The sequence below is a fragment of the Bombyx mandarina genome, chromosome 05, assembly GCF_030267445.1.
Source record: "Bombyx mandarina strain Sakado chromosome 05, ASM3026744v2".
NCBI lineage: Eukaryota > Metazoa > Arthropoda > Insecta > Lepidoptera > Bombycidae > Bombyx > Bombyx mandarina.
Window position 1 is genome coordinate 8,838,196 of NC_143212.1, and position 15,809 is coordinate 8,854,004.

The 15,809-nt window shown below is 36.4% G+C and overlaps 1 protein-coding gene across 6 annotated transcripts in view; it reads left to right on the forward strand.

Annotated features, from left to right (window-relative positions):
- grh (grainy head) overlaps positions 1–15,809 on the forward strand; it is a 123,674-nt gene that overhangs the window by 77,557 nt on the left and 30,308 nt on the right. For 3 of the 6 annotated variants that reach the window (XM_089727400.1, XM_089727402.1, XM_089727404.1), the window contains 3 exons: positions 4,852–5,014; positions 5,382–5,795; positions 8,185–8,342. In XM_089727400.1, coding sequence (XP_089583526.1) covers positions 4,852–5,014; positions 5,382–5,795; positions 8,185–8,342 — 735 coding nt within the window. The remainder of the gene's footprint in view (positions 1–4,851; positions 5,015–5,381; positions 5,796–8,184; positions 8,343–15,809) is intronic. The other 3 variants (XM_089727401.1, XM_028180672.2, XM_089727403.1) reach the window with 3 other exon arrangements.

The following is a 15,809-nucleotide window of genomic DNA, read 5'->3' on the forward strand; positions in this document are numbered from 1 at the left end:
TGATAGCCTTGAGAGTCTATTTCAGCGTAACCTTAACTAGTAGGTGAGCTCACGGGGCTCAAACCTGATGACGTGGCTAACATGAACCCTAGCAAGAGCCGTGCTTCGCAGAATCTACTACCGTATCGGAAACGCGACCCACTGAGATGATCCGGCGAGAAACTCAGTGGGCTGTGTCTGTGGGTTAATTTACTCACCTAGCCCTTTGTCGCAAGCAACGGGTTCGACGAGAACGATGACCGGTGTTTGAGGTACCTAAAGGCACCGTTAATGCATCGGGAGGATCCGAAATGATGTGTTTTGGGCGGCGTCGACTGCTTTCCATTCTGTACGAAACATTATCTTAGGTATTCTACTACTAATGTCAGTCCACAGACATCCATTGCTAGACATAGGCTTCCCTCTCCCAAGACTCGCCACAAAGACCGGTCCTATGTTGTCTCCAAAATTCCTGTAGTCTTAAAAACGTAGTAGGTCTAATGCGGGAGGCCTACCCGTTCTGCTTCTTCCGGTACGCAAACGTCACTTGAGAACAAGCCTCAGCAGTCATCTGATCTACGAGCAATGTACTCTGCTCACTACCATTCAACCTCGCAATCCTTCGGGCTGTATCGGTTATGGTTCTCCTGCGAATCGCTTCATTTCTGATGCGATTTCGTTGAGAAGCTGCGAGCATAGCCCTCTCCATTACTCTTTGTTGAACCTTCTGAGAGGGCCGATTGTGAGCGACCACGTCTCACTGCCATGTCTCAAATAAAAAAAATAAGTTTTCTTTTTTATTTATCCGCTGCTAGCTTAAAGGGGCTATTTCAGATACGCACAGTTAGGTAGGTGAGCGAGGCTCAACCTGGGCAACATATGAATAGGATTTAATCTAATATGAATAGTAATAAAATTCACGTGTTAGGTTTTAATTACAATATGTTATTTCACCGTGGGAATCCATCATGAATATCTGTCAAATACGTATTAAGGACTGCGGCATAGTCTCATCGATATCGATGTAACTATACTGAGATCTTAGAACTTATATTTCAAGGTGGGTGGCACATTTACGTGGTAGATGTCTATGGGCTCCAGTAACCACTTAACACCAAATGAGCTTTGAGCTCGTCCACCCATCTAAGCAATAATGCGTTTCTTGCTGCTAGCTTGTTGTTGTTGCTTGCTCGATGCTTTATATTAGATATTATTACAAAAAATAGATTATTGATATATTTATTATCGTGGTAACATTTATTTAATTGAAATCTTATGATAATCAAAGTCTTCCGTTTTCCCTCTAATTGTAATTTTAGAATGTTATTATAGAAAAACAATGAAATTACGTCGCACCAGATCTTATCTTATCAGTCTGATAATGAATAAGGTTCTATTTCGATATTAATGTTATATTAATTGCAGATCGATCGTAATATGGTACACTATGCCTACGTGATATGAAATGAGTTTACGAATGGTTCAATGTGACATGATATAGGGATGCGTTTGAGTCGTGTGCTCGTCAGCCAGGATACGACAATAATTAACAAGCGAAACCGGTATACTTAGGTACCTTCGATTCTGCGATTTTGATACTTCTATTAGCCGTACTCAATAACCAGTTCAAGCTCAGTCATTAATTGGCGATATTTGATAGTTTACTAGGTGATACGCGTAGAATATTAGTATGAGTTTGATTGTGGATTAGTTCTTTTTTCATCTATTCATCTGGATGGATACCCAATATAGGTAATAGTTGTGCAAACCTCCTTGGGATTGAAAGGCTTGTAATTGAAAAATTAAGAATGGAATTAAAACTAGATTTTGAAGTCGTCTTGGCTAAAAGGATAAGGCTTCAGACGTACTCGTATTGAGTGATGCGACTATGCTGGTGTTCAAATCACCGGCGTTCAATTTTTTAAGAAAATACGAACTTATCAGGTACTCAGGACCGACTTCCACAATTGAGGTATATCTTATACCTAAAATAAAAATCCATAACATGTATACATTTGCGTCGGTGGGTAGTGTGCTGTAATCCCGCGCAAGTAGATACTACTATTCTGCCAATTTCGGGTGCGTATTTGTCATGCTTTTGGATTTGACGGGTACACAGCGTTATTACAATATAATTAAAGCCCAACCTCATGTCTCAAGTTTGGTGACTGCATTCAAATTGTAAATACTATACGCGACAAGAACGTCGCAAAATTCCGTAATGTCTCTACAAAGAGACCCATTTCAATCGGAAATCGATGCCAGAGTACCTAAATACTAAAGTTACGTTTATAAATCACTAGACCAACAAGATGATCTAAAATTGGTCATAAAGAGATGTCTTAAGTACCTGTGATAAGTATGGATGGATGGATTATGGGGAAGTTAGATATTTCGGAAAGCCGTATGTTAAATAAGTCTTTGTCAAATGCACAATTTATTTTTTATTTTTTAAGCACTCCTTCAAAATTAAGTTGTTTTTTTTTATTTATTGCTTAGATGGGTGGACGAGCTCACAGCCCACCTGGTGTTAAGTAGTTACTGGAGCTCATAGACATCTACAACGTAGACACGCCACCCACCTTGAGATACAAGTTCTAAAGTCTCAGTATAGTTACAACGGCTGCCCCACCCTTCAAACCGAAACGCATTACTGCTTATCCGCGCGGACTCACAAATGGTCCTACCACCAGTTGTGTTTACTTCCGGCATTTTTTCGAAAACATTGGTGCTTCTTTTTTATTTCATTATAGCAATGGGCTTCTTGCAGTCTTGACGTCGAAATTATACCTAAATTAACTGTTATTCTGCATAATTATAGTTTTACGTTAAAAAAACACGACATCCTCGACTTCTGAGGTATATAAAAAAGCAACACACGATACTTGGTAATAAATATGATAGTATTAGTGCCTCAGCTATTTTTGACGTTTTCGTACTTTTTTCTTCTTCTTAGGGTAAAGCCGAGATAGATGCCCCACTTTTTGAAATAGTCATGTAATTTTGAAAATATTAGTTTTATACGAATAATTTCTATTAATGTAGTTAGCTCAATCCTTTATGTTTAATTAGTATACATTTTTTTTAACCTATAAAATACAGATTTTGCAGAAATTCGTTTTTCGTAGAACCTTTTTTTGGAGGATAGATGCCTACCTGTATGGATAGTTGCCCCACCAAGAAAATACTGAGTAGGATAGATGCCTGCAGTGAAGGATACATGCCCTTTATACCGTATAAACGAAAAAACCAAACCAAATATTAAGAAGTTCTATTCCTAACAGAGCAATTGTCTCCAAGAAACATGGGTCATAATAATAAAAAATATTTTGTATTTTTTAAGTCTTTGAATGTTTATAATTAAAAGATAATTCTCATATCACACAAATGATCATAATTAAATTTTTAATGCGTTAAGTAAGCGTAAGCTAAACTACAATTTTTTTTGTTTCAACATGCATCATCCTATTTTTTATTAAATAAAATTTTACAAATATTTATTTAACAAAAATATAAATTCTTAATTGTTTATAAAATATTCACATTAAGTGTCAATGTGTACATTGCAAAATCATATTTTTTTATATTGAATTAACACAATAAAGATATCTTTATTATTTTGTCCAATTGAAGTTTAACTGGATAGTGCTTTCAATTTTCCACATCTACATAATTTCTGAAAAACACGTTTCATGTAGCTAGTTCTGAAACATTAAACATTGAATCCAGTCGGATTGCGACTTCGTATTTTTATAGTTTTCAAAACATTCAATGCAGATATTTTATGCAGATTACATGCGTTTTAGGTTTATCCCTTAGATTTCTTTAGGGGCAAATCTATTGTTTTACTTCCTTTCATTTTATAGTTAAGTGGATTGTCTTCATCTTCGCTGCTTGAACTGTAAATAATTTGTTTGTGTTTTATGTTTTCAAGGCATATTTCTGGTATATTCTGAAATGACAGAGTATGGAGGGATAGATGCCCCTAAAGGCACCTATACCCCAAAAAATCAGGGCAACTATCCTTTGTGATAAGGATAGATACCCAAATTTTTTGTAAATAAATTATAAACATAATAGCATTTATTTATACCTAGATGCAGGCTCAATGAACCAATATATTTACGCAGTAAAAAATATAATGGAATTTTACACTAATTATAAAGTTATACCACGCTAAATACTAACCTTTAAATCTTTGACGTGTTCGTGAAATTCCGCGCGGAGAAAATTATATGTACGAGGAAAACATTCCGTCACCACGCGATTGTCAAATGGTACATAAGGTATAGGGTGACTGTGCTTCTTACTTATTAAATTAATTTTTTGCAATGAGTGCGGGAAGTTAGGTTTTTAGAACATGAGGCACCTATCCCGCTGCGGCATCTATCCAGGTTTTACCCTACGTTTTTTGTGAAGAGTTTTTTGGTGAATGAACTCTTTATATTTGTCATGAGGTATACTAGTTAGTGTCTAGACGCCTTGATAGTTTTTTAATCCCCGTCAAATTAAAAGAGGGTCCTAAATTCAATAATTTGTGTTCTAATTTTTCGAAGATCAATAAATATAGACATAGAAATAAATTTCGTTTCAATATATTTATCTATCTATGCATGTATATCTTCATTGTTTTTCTATTTATTATGAATAAGTACTATTAATATTAAGTGCTAGATTAGAAACCACAAATCGATTGATGAATCTTTTATTAATCATTATCTACTGCTTTTGTTAGGAGAATAGGTATTATATAATATTGAAATTTAAATATTACGGTGTATGAGAATGACAGTGCGCGCGTCGCGAGGTCGTTTGAAGAGAAGTAGCGGCGCGCGCGCACTGTCGCCAATCAGACCTGTCTCCCCTCCGCAGGGCCGGCGCAGCACTAAAGGCAGCCAATGGCGCGCACGGGGCGGAGTTGGGCGAACTCTCGGGCCTGCTCCACGCGGGCCTCGTGAAGCGCGAGCCCGAGGACCTGAGCCGCAAGGTGGTCGACGAGCCCGAGCCGCACGCGCTCAAGCCGCCTCGACATAAGGTGCGTCACACGTTCGTACGCCGCCGTCGCGCGCGCACGCACTCACACACTTACTAGTTACTCATGTATTATTTAACGCGGTTTGCGTACGATGCGCCGAGCAACTCGCTCGAATCGCACTAGCCGCGCCCGCCCGCGCCCTTATCTGGCCGGCAAGCGCTGCCCGCCCAGACCGCATCGACGCAGGCGCCCTCTAGACTACACTACCACGGATTGTTTACATTAGTTGTTGTGAACGTGTCGAGGTCGAAAGAACCTAGTGTACGTGAAGCTGTGAATTGTGTATAGACGCGGCATGTACGCGTCTACTTTACGAAGCGGACAGTTGTCGTGGGAGAACGCGTGTAACAGACGCGTGTGTCCGCAGGTGGTGGTCGGCGAGCCTGGTGAAGCGGCGTCGCCGTCCCCGGTGCCATCGCGAGCTTCTTCAGCAGGTTCACTACTTCCGGACGCAACGATGTATACCACCCAAATGTTTGCTCCACCGGGCACTCCTAGTCCCACCCCCTATGGCGATCAATATTCAAGACAGCCTTCGACTTTTGCGGGTGAACCTTACTACAGAGAATATTTTGTCGGAGAAGGCTACCAGCAGAGAGCTGCACCACCTTATGATGGAGAACCGGCTTCAGGTTCTGCGTTTAGCGAAAGATATGCTGCACCACGGTATCACAGCAAGAGCGTGATCGCAGCAGCCGGACTGACAGTGGACTTGCCATCACCGGATAGTGGCATCGGTGCTGACGCAGTCACCCCTCGGGACCACACTGCCGTGCAGCAGGTCGGTGCTACGACCAGGGCGCGGGCGGGCATTCTTTACTACACTATGCTGACATCCACTTAGGGCATTCTGTTCACATTCACACTAAATGAAATTACTATTACACTTTATCAATAATTTCATGTCCCATATACTTACACAGTATCGAAATGTTTTTGTATATTGAGAGCACGTACCTAACGGTGGTAATGAAATTATAAAACAATTGTTTTCGTTTCTTTATCATAGCGAATTAAAATGCTAAGTACTTCTCAATGTACTAAAACTGTTTGTTGCTCATTCAATAACTATTGAATCGAGCATATAATACACCCAAGATTATTTATTGGCTACAAACATACATGACAAAATTACGCAACACAGATCGAAGCCCACCCGCGCTCTAGTTTGATATTTCCACACATGTAAATACATGTATTCGGATATATTTGTTTAGTTCTAGACATCATTGTATTTGTGTCCACTCAGGTATCTTAACTTCATAAAATTGCTAAACTATTATGGGTTTAATTGCAGTCCAATCTCAATTTCTAAAAATACAATAAGAACGTTAAAATCCAATGAAAATCTTAGTCGAATCGAAACTCGTAACGAAAATGAAGCTTAATCCAATAAGATTAATGTTATTCAATAATTAAAATGTTATGTCTATAGGCATAATAACTAGTTTTCGTTAATTACAACACCATTGACGCCTAGACAATGGAGCTGACGGCACGCAAGACCTTCGCTCAATCATCTGCACCACGCATTCAGCATTAAATTTACGAGTTTACACATTAAACTAACAAATCTGCTCGATTACAATCGGGTTCAGAGTTAAGTGGTTTTGAAGGACTATGCCAACTCAGGGCGTGGCGATCACGAGCATTCCACCTACTCCGTTTACTCACCTGAGTGATCTAGATTGGACATTTATAAATTCGCCTTTTGTTATCTCGGCTGACACAATATAAATTTAACACGACAGCTTGCTACTGTAGTTCGTTGATGGAATTGCTTGTTAAGCTTCTCTGGGAGCGGAATGAAGTGCTTGAGCCGCCTGAGCTCACTGCAATGATATAGTTATCGCAATTTCAATCTGTTTCTGTACGTGTTTAGCTGCACTTCAAGCTGTAATTGAATGCCTACAATATTTGAGGCTTAGGTATGCCAGAACGTCATTGAGAATCTTTTTTGGGTTTTACGTTAAAGAGCATGATCAAAAACTTGATTGAAGGGATCAAAACATAAATAAGTCAGCATGAATACAAAATCCAATGTACCTAACCAAAATTAATAGAATTGCTCTTAAACGATTATTATAAATCATATTCCAAAAGGTAAAATCGATAAATAAAAACGGAAAATCCTAGTGGTAACTAACGGTGACGTAATTACAATGATATTTTAATGTGTCACCATTATCATAAATTAGTTGTCAATTAGACATAATTTATGGAATATTGCGACACAAAATATCACTCCACGGTTCTGTTTTTACATTAACAACGAGATAATTACGCTTTATCAAATTTCGAAAAATTCCAAATGATGTGCTTAACAAAGATAGATGAAAATCAATTTATAAGTTAACAAGAATACAATATCTAATAGATAGTAAGTAGTCTACAGTAGCTATCTTAAGTATTCAATATCCTGAATGAAGCGTAACAATTTATCGTATTTCCAATAATTTGAAATGACATAGAGGATGAGATGGTTGTCATTTATTCAATGCTCCTTAGTTGTTTTTAGTTCAGCCACAAAATATGTGAGAACATAATTATGAAGCCACTTCAATTCTAATATATGAAATTAACACATGTCTCTGAAATGCATTAGCCTTAAAGGAAAATTAAGTGTAATTTTTATTTGCTGAAGGTAACTTGGCTAATGTGTTTTTCGATTAAAATAAATATTCACGCTCCGAACGAAAATAAACACCACGATAAGAAATAGTGTAAACCGTTGTATAATTACTGAATTAACGTAGGAATATTTTCCAAATGATAACAGGAGTACATCTGTGGCTATAAAATTGCAGTTATTGAAGTCAGTCTTGATAGGTAGCATAACAACCGAAATCTATAAGGAAAAGATACCTCTTCCGATCCATCCACTCAACCGGTAGCCTACACGCGATAACCAGTCAACGCTGCCGCCCTCTTTAGGACAGGAGGTGGAACTAATTTATGAACCTAAACTTTTTTGATCCGAATATTACGTCTCGCAATCATTTCCAGCGATTTACCTCATTAAAAACTGCTTAGTCATTATTACTAATGATTGCACAAAAGTAAATAAATAAAGGTGTATTGGGAAAACACGTGGCCGCAAATACTTTGAATGTGTTAAATAAAATTGATCTTATTGCTGTAGGATTTAACGTTGTTTATTATCCGCGCAGTCGTTCGACTACACGGTAATCTGCCAGCAGCCCGGCGTCGGCGAGGACGGTCGCGGCACCCCGTCGGCACATCACTCGCCCGCGCAGGCTCCACGCACGCGACCCTGGCATGACTTTGGAAGACAGAATGACGCCGATAAAATTCAAATCGCTAAATTGTAAGTGAGTTTATATTTAAACGAAGCTTGCCAAAAAGGATCCAGCTTATTATAATAATACAGTTTCGAAGAATTGACCTTTGAAGGCATATCGTGTTTATAGTTTTTTGCCTTTGATTGATTTATACCTATCCCACATGTTCTATGCTAAGTGATTTTTTTATTGGTATAAAATAGGCAAATAAATACACTTTTGAACAATTTTGAAACGAATCCATGGTTTGATCCTTTTTTTTAAACTGCGAGCAAATTTAATTATAAAAAACTTATCATTAAATTGTTGCAAAAATACCTTGTAAAACGCGTTTAAAGCTTCAAACTTTGTCAACGGTAAGAAGCACAACCTTTTTTGATTAATTTCTAATATCGAACTTAATATGGGCTTGATCTTTACGAAGGCTTTGATTGCGCAAGCCTCGTTTTTGAGTTGTACCGTTGTACTGTATGTTATCGAGTCCTTACGCATGATCCCATGGGCGCGGTGCAATGGGCAGACAGTATGAAGACAAAACGTTATTATGCTATTTTCGAAACATTTAATTTAGTATATATATCTCCTGCCTAATAGACATAACTTGGACGCTGCATGAAAACCCGAAGGTATACTTGTACCCGCAATCGTCGAAACACAAATAGAAAAACTTATTTAGAATAATCCATTTGAATAATCGCTTAATATATTTCTTTGATTATTTAACAACAGAATTACGTTCGGGTTAATTAAATTTAAAAAAATTCTATTTAGAATTTTTAAAATTTATTTAGAATTATACTTTATAAGCTAATCGTCATTTATTTCATGGAGGACTATTAGTTTATTGGAATAGTTATTTATAAAGTCACATTTCTATATAAAGTTTGTATTTAATTATAATTTTCCGTTATATGCTAAAGCAGTATGAATACGAAGATGTGACTATGGCACTATGTATTTACATTAAGTCCTCTTAGCTTATACCTCCGATTCTATTTTAATTACCTCCTCAATGATTACACTCGCAATCAACAGTAGAAAGTTTAAATTTTAAAAGGAAATTGACCATGAACGGTTTGATTTATACCCGATTCCTGTCATAATGAAACTCGATTCTAATCGAATTGATTTTGGTTGGAAACTTCTAGAAACAGTGACATGTAGTTCGAGCAGGTACACGTACAATTTGTTAGTGTAAGCAGATACACGAGTGACTGTATTGACTAACCACTTAGCACCTCGAGTGGATGTTATAATGCGGCCCTTTCCAGGAAACATTTATTTTGTGATATTCGAACACACACATCGCTCTGTCTTCGCGTCAATAGCTTGAGTAACTAAATTGGAAACACCATTTTCCGCGCGGTCTTTGGCACTGTGAAAACTAAGCAAGGAAAAACTTTTGATAATATCCCAAGCTGCGCATCGCATAGCTTATCGTAGCCACAAGCATATGTCACCAGAGTAACCTTAATGAACTTTAGTGTATTTTGAACATGTTTGTCAAACTGTATATACATATATCAGTTAAAAGGTGTTTGCATTAATTTTGTAGTCAAGTTCATAAATTACCATTTATCTTATCTGTTAAATCATTTATATATTTTAGTAGAGACAAACATTTTAAGGTGACTATCAGGAAATTCTGTTAGAATCAAATTAAATAATATAATGTATAACATCCTCAATATTGGGAAGTAGCTAGAAATTCTAAATAAAGTTTACAATATTTTACTGCAGTTGTCGGCACCTCTTCTCGCTTTGATTGTACGTTATTTCAACGGGATAGTTTTTTAAAAGGTGCTAAATAGTACTTCGTGATCTTCGAATACACAATAGTGGATGTAAATTAGTAATTTCCTAAACTGACAAGGTAATTTGGTTTAGAGACTAAAATGGCTTAATTGTTTTAACGCTTTTGATGAAATAACGGTTCTTTCTGAGTAAAATAATTGCCGCCAAAACGATTTCGATGACCAGATTTTTCTTGGCGTCATTAAATTCTTGAGTAAGCCAATCAAAAATACTTTTGGATTTATAACCTAAATTTGGTTACTTATCGTCAGTCTGCCGCTTTATATTTTACGACGAACTCTGGTCATATGTTATGCAAATCTTCACACTGACTTATTTTATGTTACGATAAAATAGCTATGATTTTTTTAATGTTATTTATTCATTTACATTTCTATGACTTTGTTGTTGGGTTCAGATATAACAAAAAACGGACTTACGACAGCATTCAAAGTATAACATTCCCAATCAGTCCATTCTTTGGCATAGAATAAATGTATATTTTAAATTACTATGTTTGAATAAATTTATTTAAATCACTTATAAAACACTACTTGATGAAAACACCTCATTGTACTAAATAGTTATTATAACTTTATTCACACTAGGCGTGTCTTCCGGTTCCATCCGCTCTGAATTAAGAATAAATAATATCAATAGATCTGTATGTCATGTACATATATACTATAAATCACTTACCTTCGATTCGTAGTACTTGGTTCAGCAAAATACTACTATTGTTCTTTTTAGTACACCTACTTATATCCCCAGCCCCTATTGTAGCATAAAACCTTCCATTTTCTCAGTGATAACTACCCTTTTCGTTTTGTGGACAATATTCAGTGTTTAGACGCCCTTTTTTATTGCATTAGATGAATGGACGTATTCTGGGCTTGATGTTAAGTAGTTCAGAGTCCATAGACAACACCGTGATTGCCATCGCGTTCCACGCACCTGATACAGAAGGTCAAAGTCTTTATTGTATAATGGCTATACGACCTTTGAAGAGATGGGGTGGTTGGTTTCTAAGCAGCACATACCTCTCAGTAACATTGAGATTCGCTACGTTTGTCTTATTTATAAAGGGATGTTTTTTTTTATCGAGTTGCCATCTGTGCTTTGGCGAAGATGGCTACTGGTCACTTCGATTGTTCAGATCTTATTCTTGAAGTTATTTTTAGCTTGATTTTTTTTTAAACATTAATTCCAATAGTTTATTGTCAAAAGATTATTCTACGCACTAGGGAATGCTGAAGAGTATACATCAAAAAGTGATGTCATCTGCTATTAAAAACAATATTTCTTCACACAAACATCATCATTCCTTCGTTTGTTGTGATGAAATTCATGTAATATAAAAGTGGTATTTTTTTTAAGTTCAGCATACTATTATGTGATAAATCAGTCGCCACATGTAATTATGTATGTAAATATTGTTGTGAATTATTTTAGTGGTGTTGTTTATAAGTCTTCTGGAAGGATCGACTTCCTAATCAGGTTTATAATTTATCAAGATATAATCAAATTACTCATACATGGTGTTAATAAAGGATTATTACCCATTATAACGAACACTAATGGTTAGATATTTTTCATTAAACGACGATCGTTTTTAGAAGTGAGCTATTTTAATGGAAAATGTATTATCAAAACGTACATTGGTATCTTTGCGTCTTATCAAATAAGGATAATACACTAATGATCAGAATATTACAATATGAATCAGCTCGTTAGTTAGGTGAGTAATATTTAACATAAATTCAGTAGGTATCTATTTAGATGATTTTTCGACTATTTCAAACACTAAATACGAAATGGCAGCAAGTCAATTATATTGAAATAGGTAATGCGGTGCAAGTATACCTGTCGTTCAAGAATTAATCATATTATGTACTTAACTGTTGACTGACCAATAAGTGCAGAGTTATGTGTATTTCGCGCGGACCATATTGAGACATTATGAAAATTAAACCAATTTACACGCGATCATTTGCCGCTGGACGTGGAAAACAGATGTGAGTATTTCATTGAAAATTTAATTTTTTTCAACACTTTCACTGGTAAATGAATTTTGTGAGATTTTGACAGGCATAGTTGAGACCATTATGGGGTATTTGAGTATTTGCCTGCAATGTAAATTAGTGGACGTATGTCTCTGAGATATCAGCCACGGCATTGGAAAACATGGTTGTGATTTTTTTTTTATACGTAGATAAGCCGAAGTATTTAAGGCCCGCATGAAGCGGTTACGTTACCGACGCTTGAACTTAATTCGGCTACGAGCTTTGAAACACGAGGTTCGGAGTCTCAATTGCTCAAGAATAACGGCTATCCTGCTTCTCAAACTCGATTCAAATTATTGATTTCAATTAAAATATTTTGTTTACCGGAACAAATAACAATTGTTATTAATAATTATTGAAGAGAATTTCCAGAGATCTTTTTTGCCACGTACCAATCGGCTATGGAATGAGCTCCCCTCCACGGTGTTTCCCGAGCTCTATGACATGTCCTTCTTCAAACGAGGTTTGTGGAGAGTATTAAGCGGTAGGCAGCGGCTTGGCTCTGCCCCTGGCATTGCTGAAGTCCATGGGCGACGGTAACCACTCACCATCAGGTGGGCCGTATGCCCGCCTGCCTAAAAAGGCAATAAAATATTTAAAAAAAGATATGTTGACACAGAGAGAAGTTAATCAAGTTGATTTAGAACTTTTAAAACTAGATTCGTGCGTTCAAGTATTTCATTACCGTCATGGTGACAAAGAAAACAGTTAAATTGTTGAAGCGTATTAGCTTATAAAAGTGCTCGGTCGCGTTACGGCGGAAACGCTCGTCGACATGATAAGTGCATTAGCATTATTATCTCGATAATTACTTGCTTGCATTCGGGCCAAATAGCTCAGTCGCTTCAACCGTCTTAAATTACATTCGTTACCGATACGCGTTCGTTAGCCTAACGAATACAAATAATAATAATAATAATAAATAAATAAATATTTACTAACAATCACGCCACGTTAGAACGTTCGTAAAGAACTTGTGTTACAGGTACCAGATAACGGAAATAAATGTTATATTTTTATTATACACATACATATATTTAATATACATCCATAACCCTGGAAAAGACATTTTTATATTTATCATACAAATATCTTCCCTTGGCGGGATTCGAACCCGCGACCCCCTTGTGTAGTGAACATGTCACTTACCACTACACCAGACGGCCATTATACAAGCCTTTGCCCCGAAACATCCCGACGCCCTCACAAATGTTTGGACTAATACTTACCGGAGAGTTAAGTAGGTACCCGGGCAATACGCGGTCGCTCAATCTCTGTAATACACGTTTCATTTATTTGTACTCAAGCCCAGGAATAAGCTTTTAAAAGCAATGTCGACTTAATCAACTGCCGTGTGCATACGCGATTAGACCTCTCGGCAAATACAGGATGCGCTCATCATCGTTTTTAAAAAGAAAACATTCACTAACCAAATAATATGAATATTTGTAATCGATTTTAAATTTGAATACAAAACGATTTTTGTAGAATTCTTTTCTCATAAAATCATTCATTACTATGGCTTATTGATCACGGTGATATAAATTCAGAATTTAGCTGTCTGTACAGGCGAGCTCAAGTTCGTTCACATCTGTTTCCTAAATAAACGAATATCGAAATATGAATTATGCGCCATTAAATATTTTAAAACGGCGTTTTCGTACCATTTTTCGTTTAAATATCTATTCTCAAAGCTGCTGTTAACGTACCTCTTTTTTTATATTCTTACTCTTTAATTAAATCACAGTGAAAACAAATTCCTTCACTGACATTCTAGACGCGTAAAAGAATTCTGCGTAATTTTACCTTAAAATCCATTTAACGTAATGCGTTTAAGCCTCATATACTCTTGGAAATAGCTGTAATATGATGTCAATGATTATCTCCAGCCATTTATTAGGCCAGAGCTACAAATTTTTGTTGAAATAAATATTGGCACTCTGGACCCCTCACGCTACTAAATACAACTTCCCTAAAATCAGCCAAAATACTAACTAGTGTTCTTACCTTTGTATTAGACGCAATTCCTGTATTCTCACTGCAAATAATGCAAAGAGTAGGTACCAGTAGGGCACTGATCATTACCACCGAACCGCCTCTTTCTGTTGAGCATGTGTTTGAACGCGATACAGAATTCGACGTCAACTTGCAAGACGTGCGATGATATTCGTACGACATTTTGTTGATAGGTTCTGTTAATAATTGACATCTCTTTGGTCTGTCAGATAGTCCTCTAGCATACGCTAGTGAAAGAGAAAGACTAATAGTAAAAATTTCATATAATAGGATGTACTTTTTGAAAAACGAATTCTTTTTATTGATAAAATCATCTCGAATTATTCTTGCGTCCCCGAGCTCTCTAGCTCCTCCTCCGCTTTATAAACCACTTACATATTTAAAGATTTCAAAAAATATGCACCTGTAATATATTATTATAATATAATTTATTTCATTAAAAATCTCTTAATTTAAAAAAAGTTAAAATCCTCAATTGTACCTCAGATGTCGTCAATTTAGTACGATGGCATCTTACGAAGAACTCAGAAGCTTCATACTGTTCGGCATTACCATTTGTTATAGCCGCAGCGATAAATAACCATAGTCTAGCAATGATGAGACGGACGGAAGGCCTCGTGTTGCCTGTCAAATGTACCCAACAATCAGTGCGCCGCCATTACCGGAGCTAAGCGCTCTCATTAAATACGCCCGCCATTTACCGTGAATTCACTGTCCCACTACAGAATATATACAGCTATTTTAGTATCACAATATGGTGAAAAGAAAGTTTGTCTATTTCTGTTTAAAATGGCAATTGCCAATATGGTTATTGCATACATCTACTAAAACTGTCACTGTTTTATGGCTTAACTCCATTGACTGTTAAATTAGATTTAGCACTCGTTACCTTTTGGAGGCAAATTAATATTTGATCCGAAAACTATGATATATTGGTTTAGTTTCAACACTTAATTTAATTACAGTATAAACTAGGATCAACAAATAGTTGATCAATACCACGGTAAATTAATACATCTTTGTTGAAGATTCAATTTAATAAAACATTTTACAAACATTATAACATATTACTGGTGGTAGGACCTCTTGTGAGTCCGCACGGGTAGGTACCACCTCCCTGCCTATTTCAGCCGTGAATCAGTAATGCGTTTCGGTTTGAAGGGTGGGGCAGCCGTTGTAACTATACTGAGATCTTAGAACTTATATCTCAAGGTGCGTGGCGCATTTACGTTGTGGATGTCTATGGGCTCCAGTTACCACTTAACACCAGGTGGGCTGTGAGATCGTCCACTCATCTAAGCAATAAAAAAATAAAAAAATTAAAAAAAAAATTATTTAGAATTATACCTGTCTATAATTTTATTCTGAGCTGAATTAAAATAAAAGATCGGTATTTTAAAATCTACACTAGATTAAGTTGTCGGTAACTAATCTATGAATAACATGGCAGAGTCGAGCATGGCTGATTTAAATGCTAAAATACGACAAGGATCTTTCAAAAAGTCTGTTTGTTTTAAGTGCAAAATGTTGTTTAAGTTTTTTTTAACTGAAATTATTTTACTTTTGAGTTTAGTATAAGGGAAGAATATTATTAAATTCAGAACTAAGTACGAGTATGTT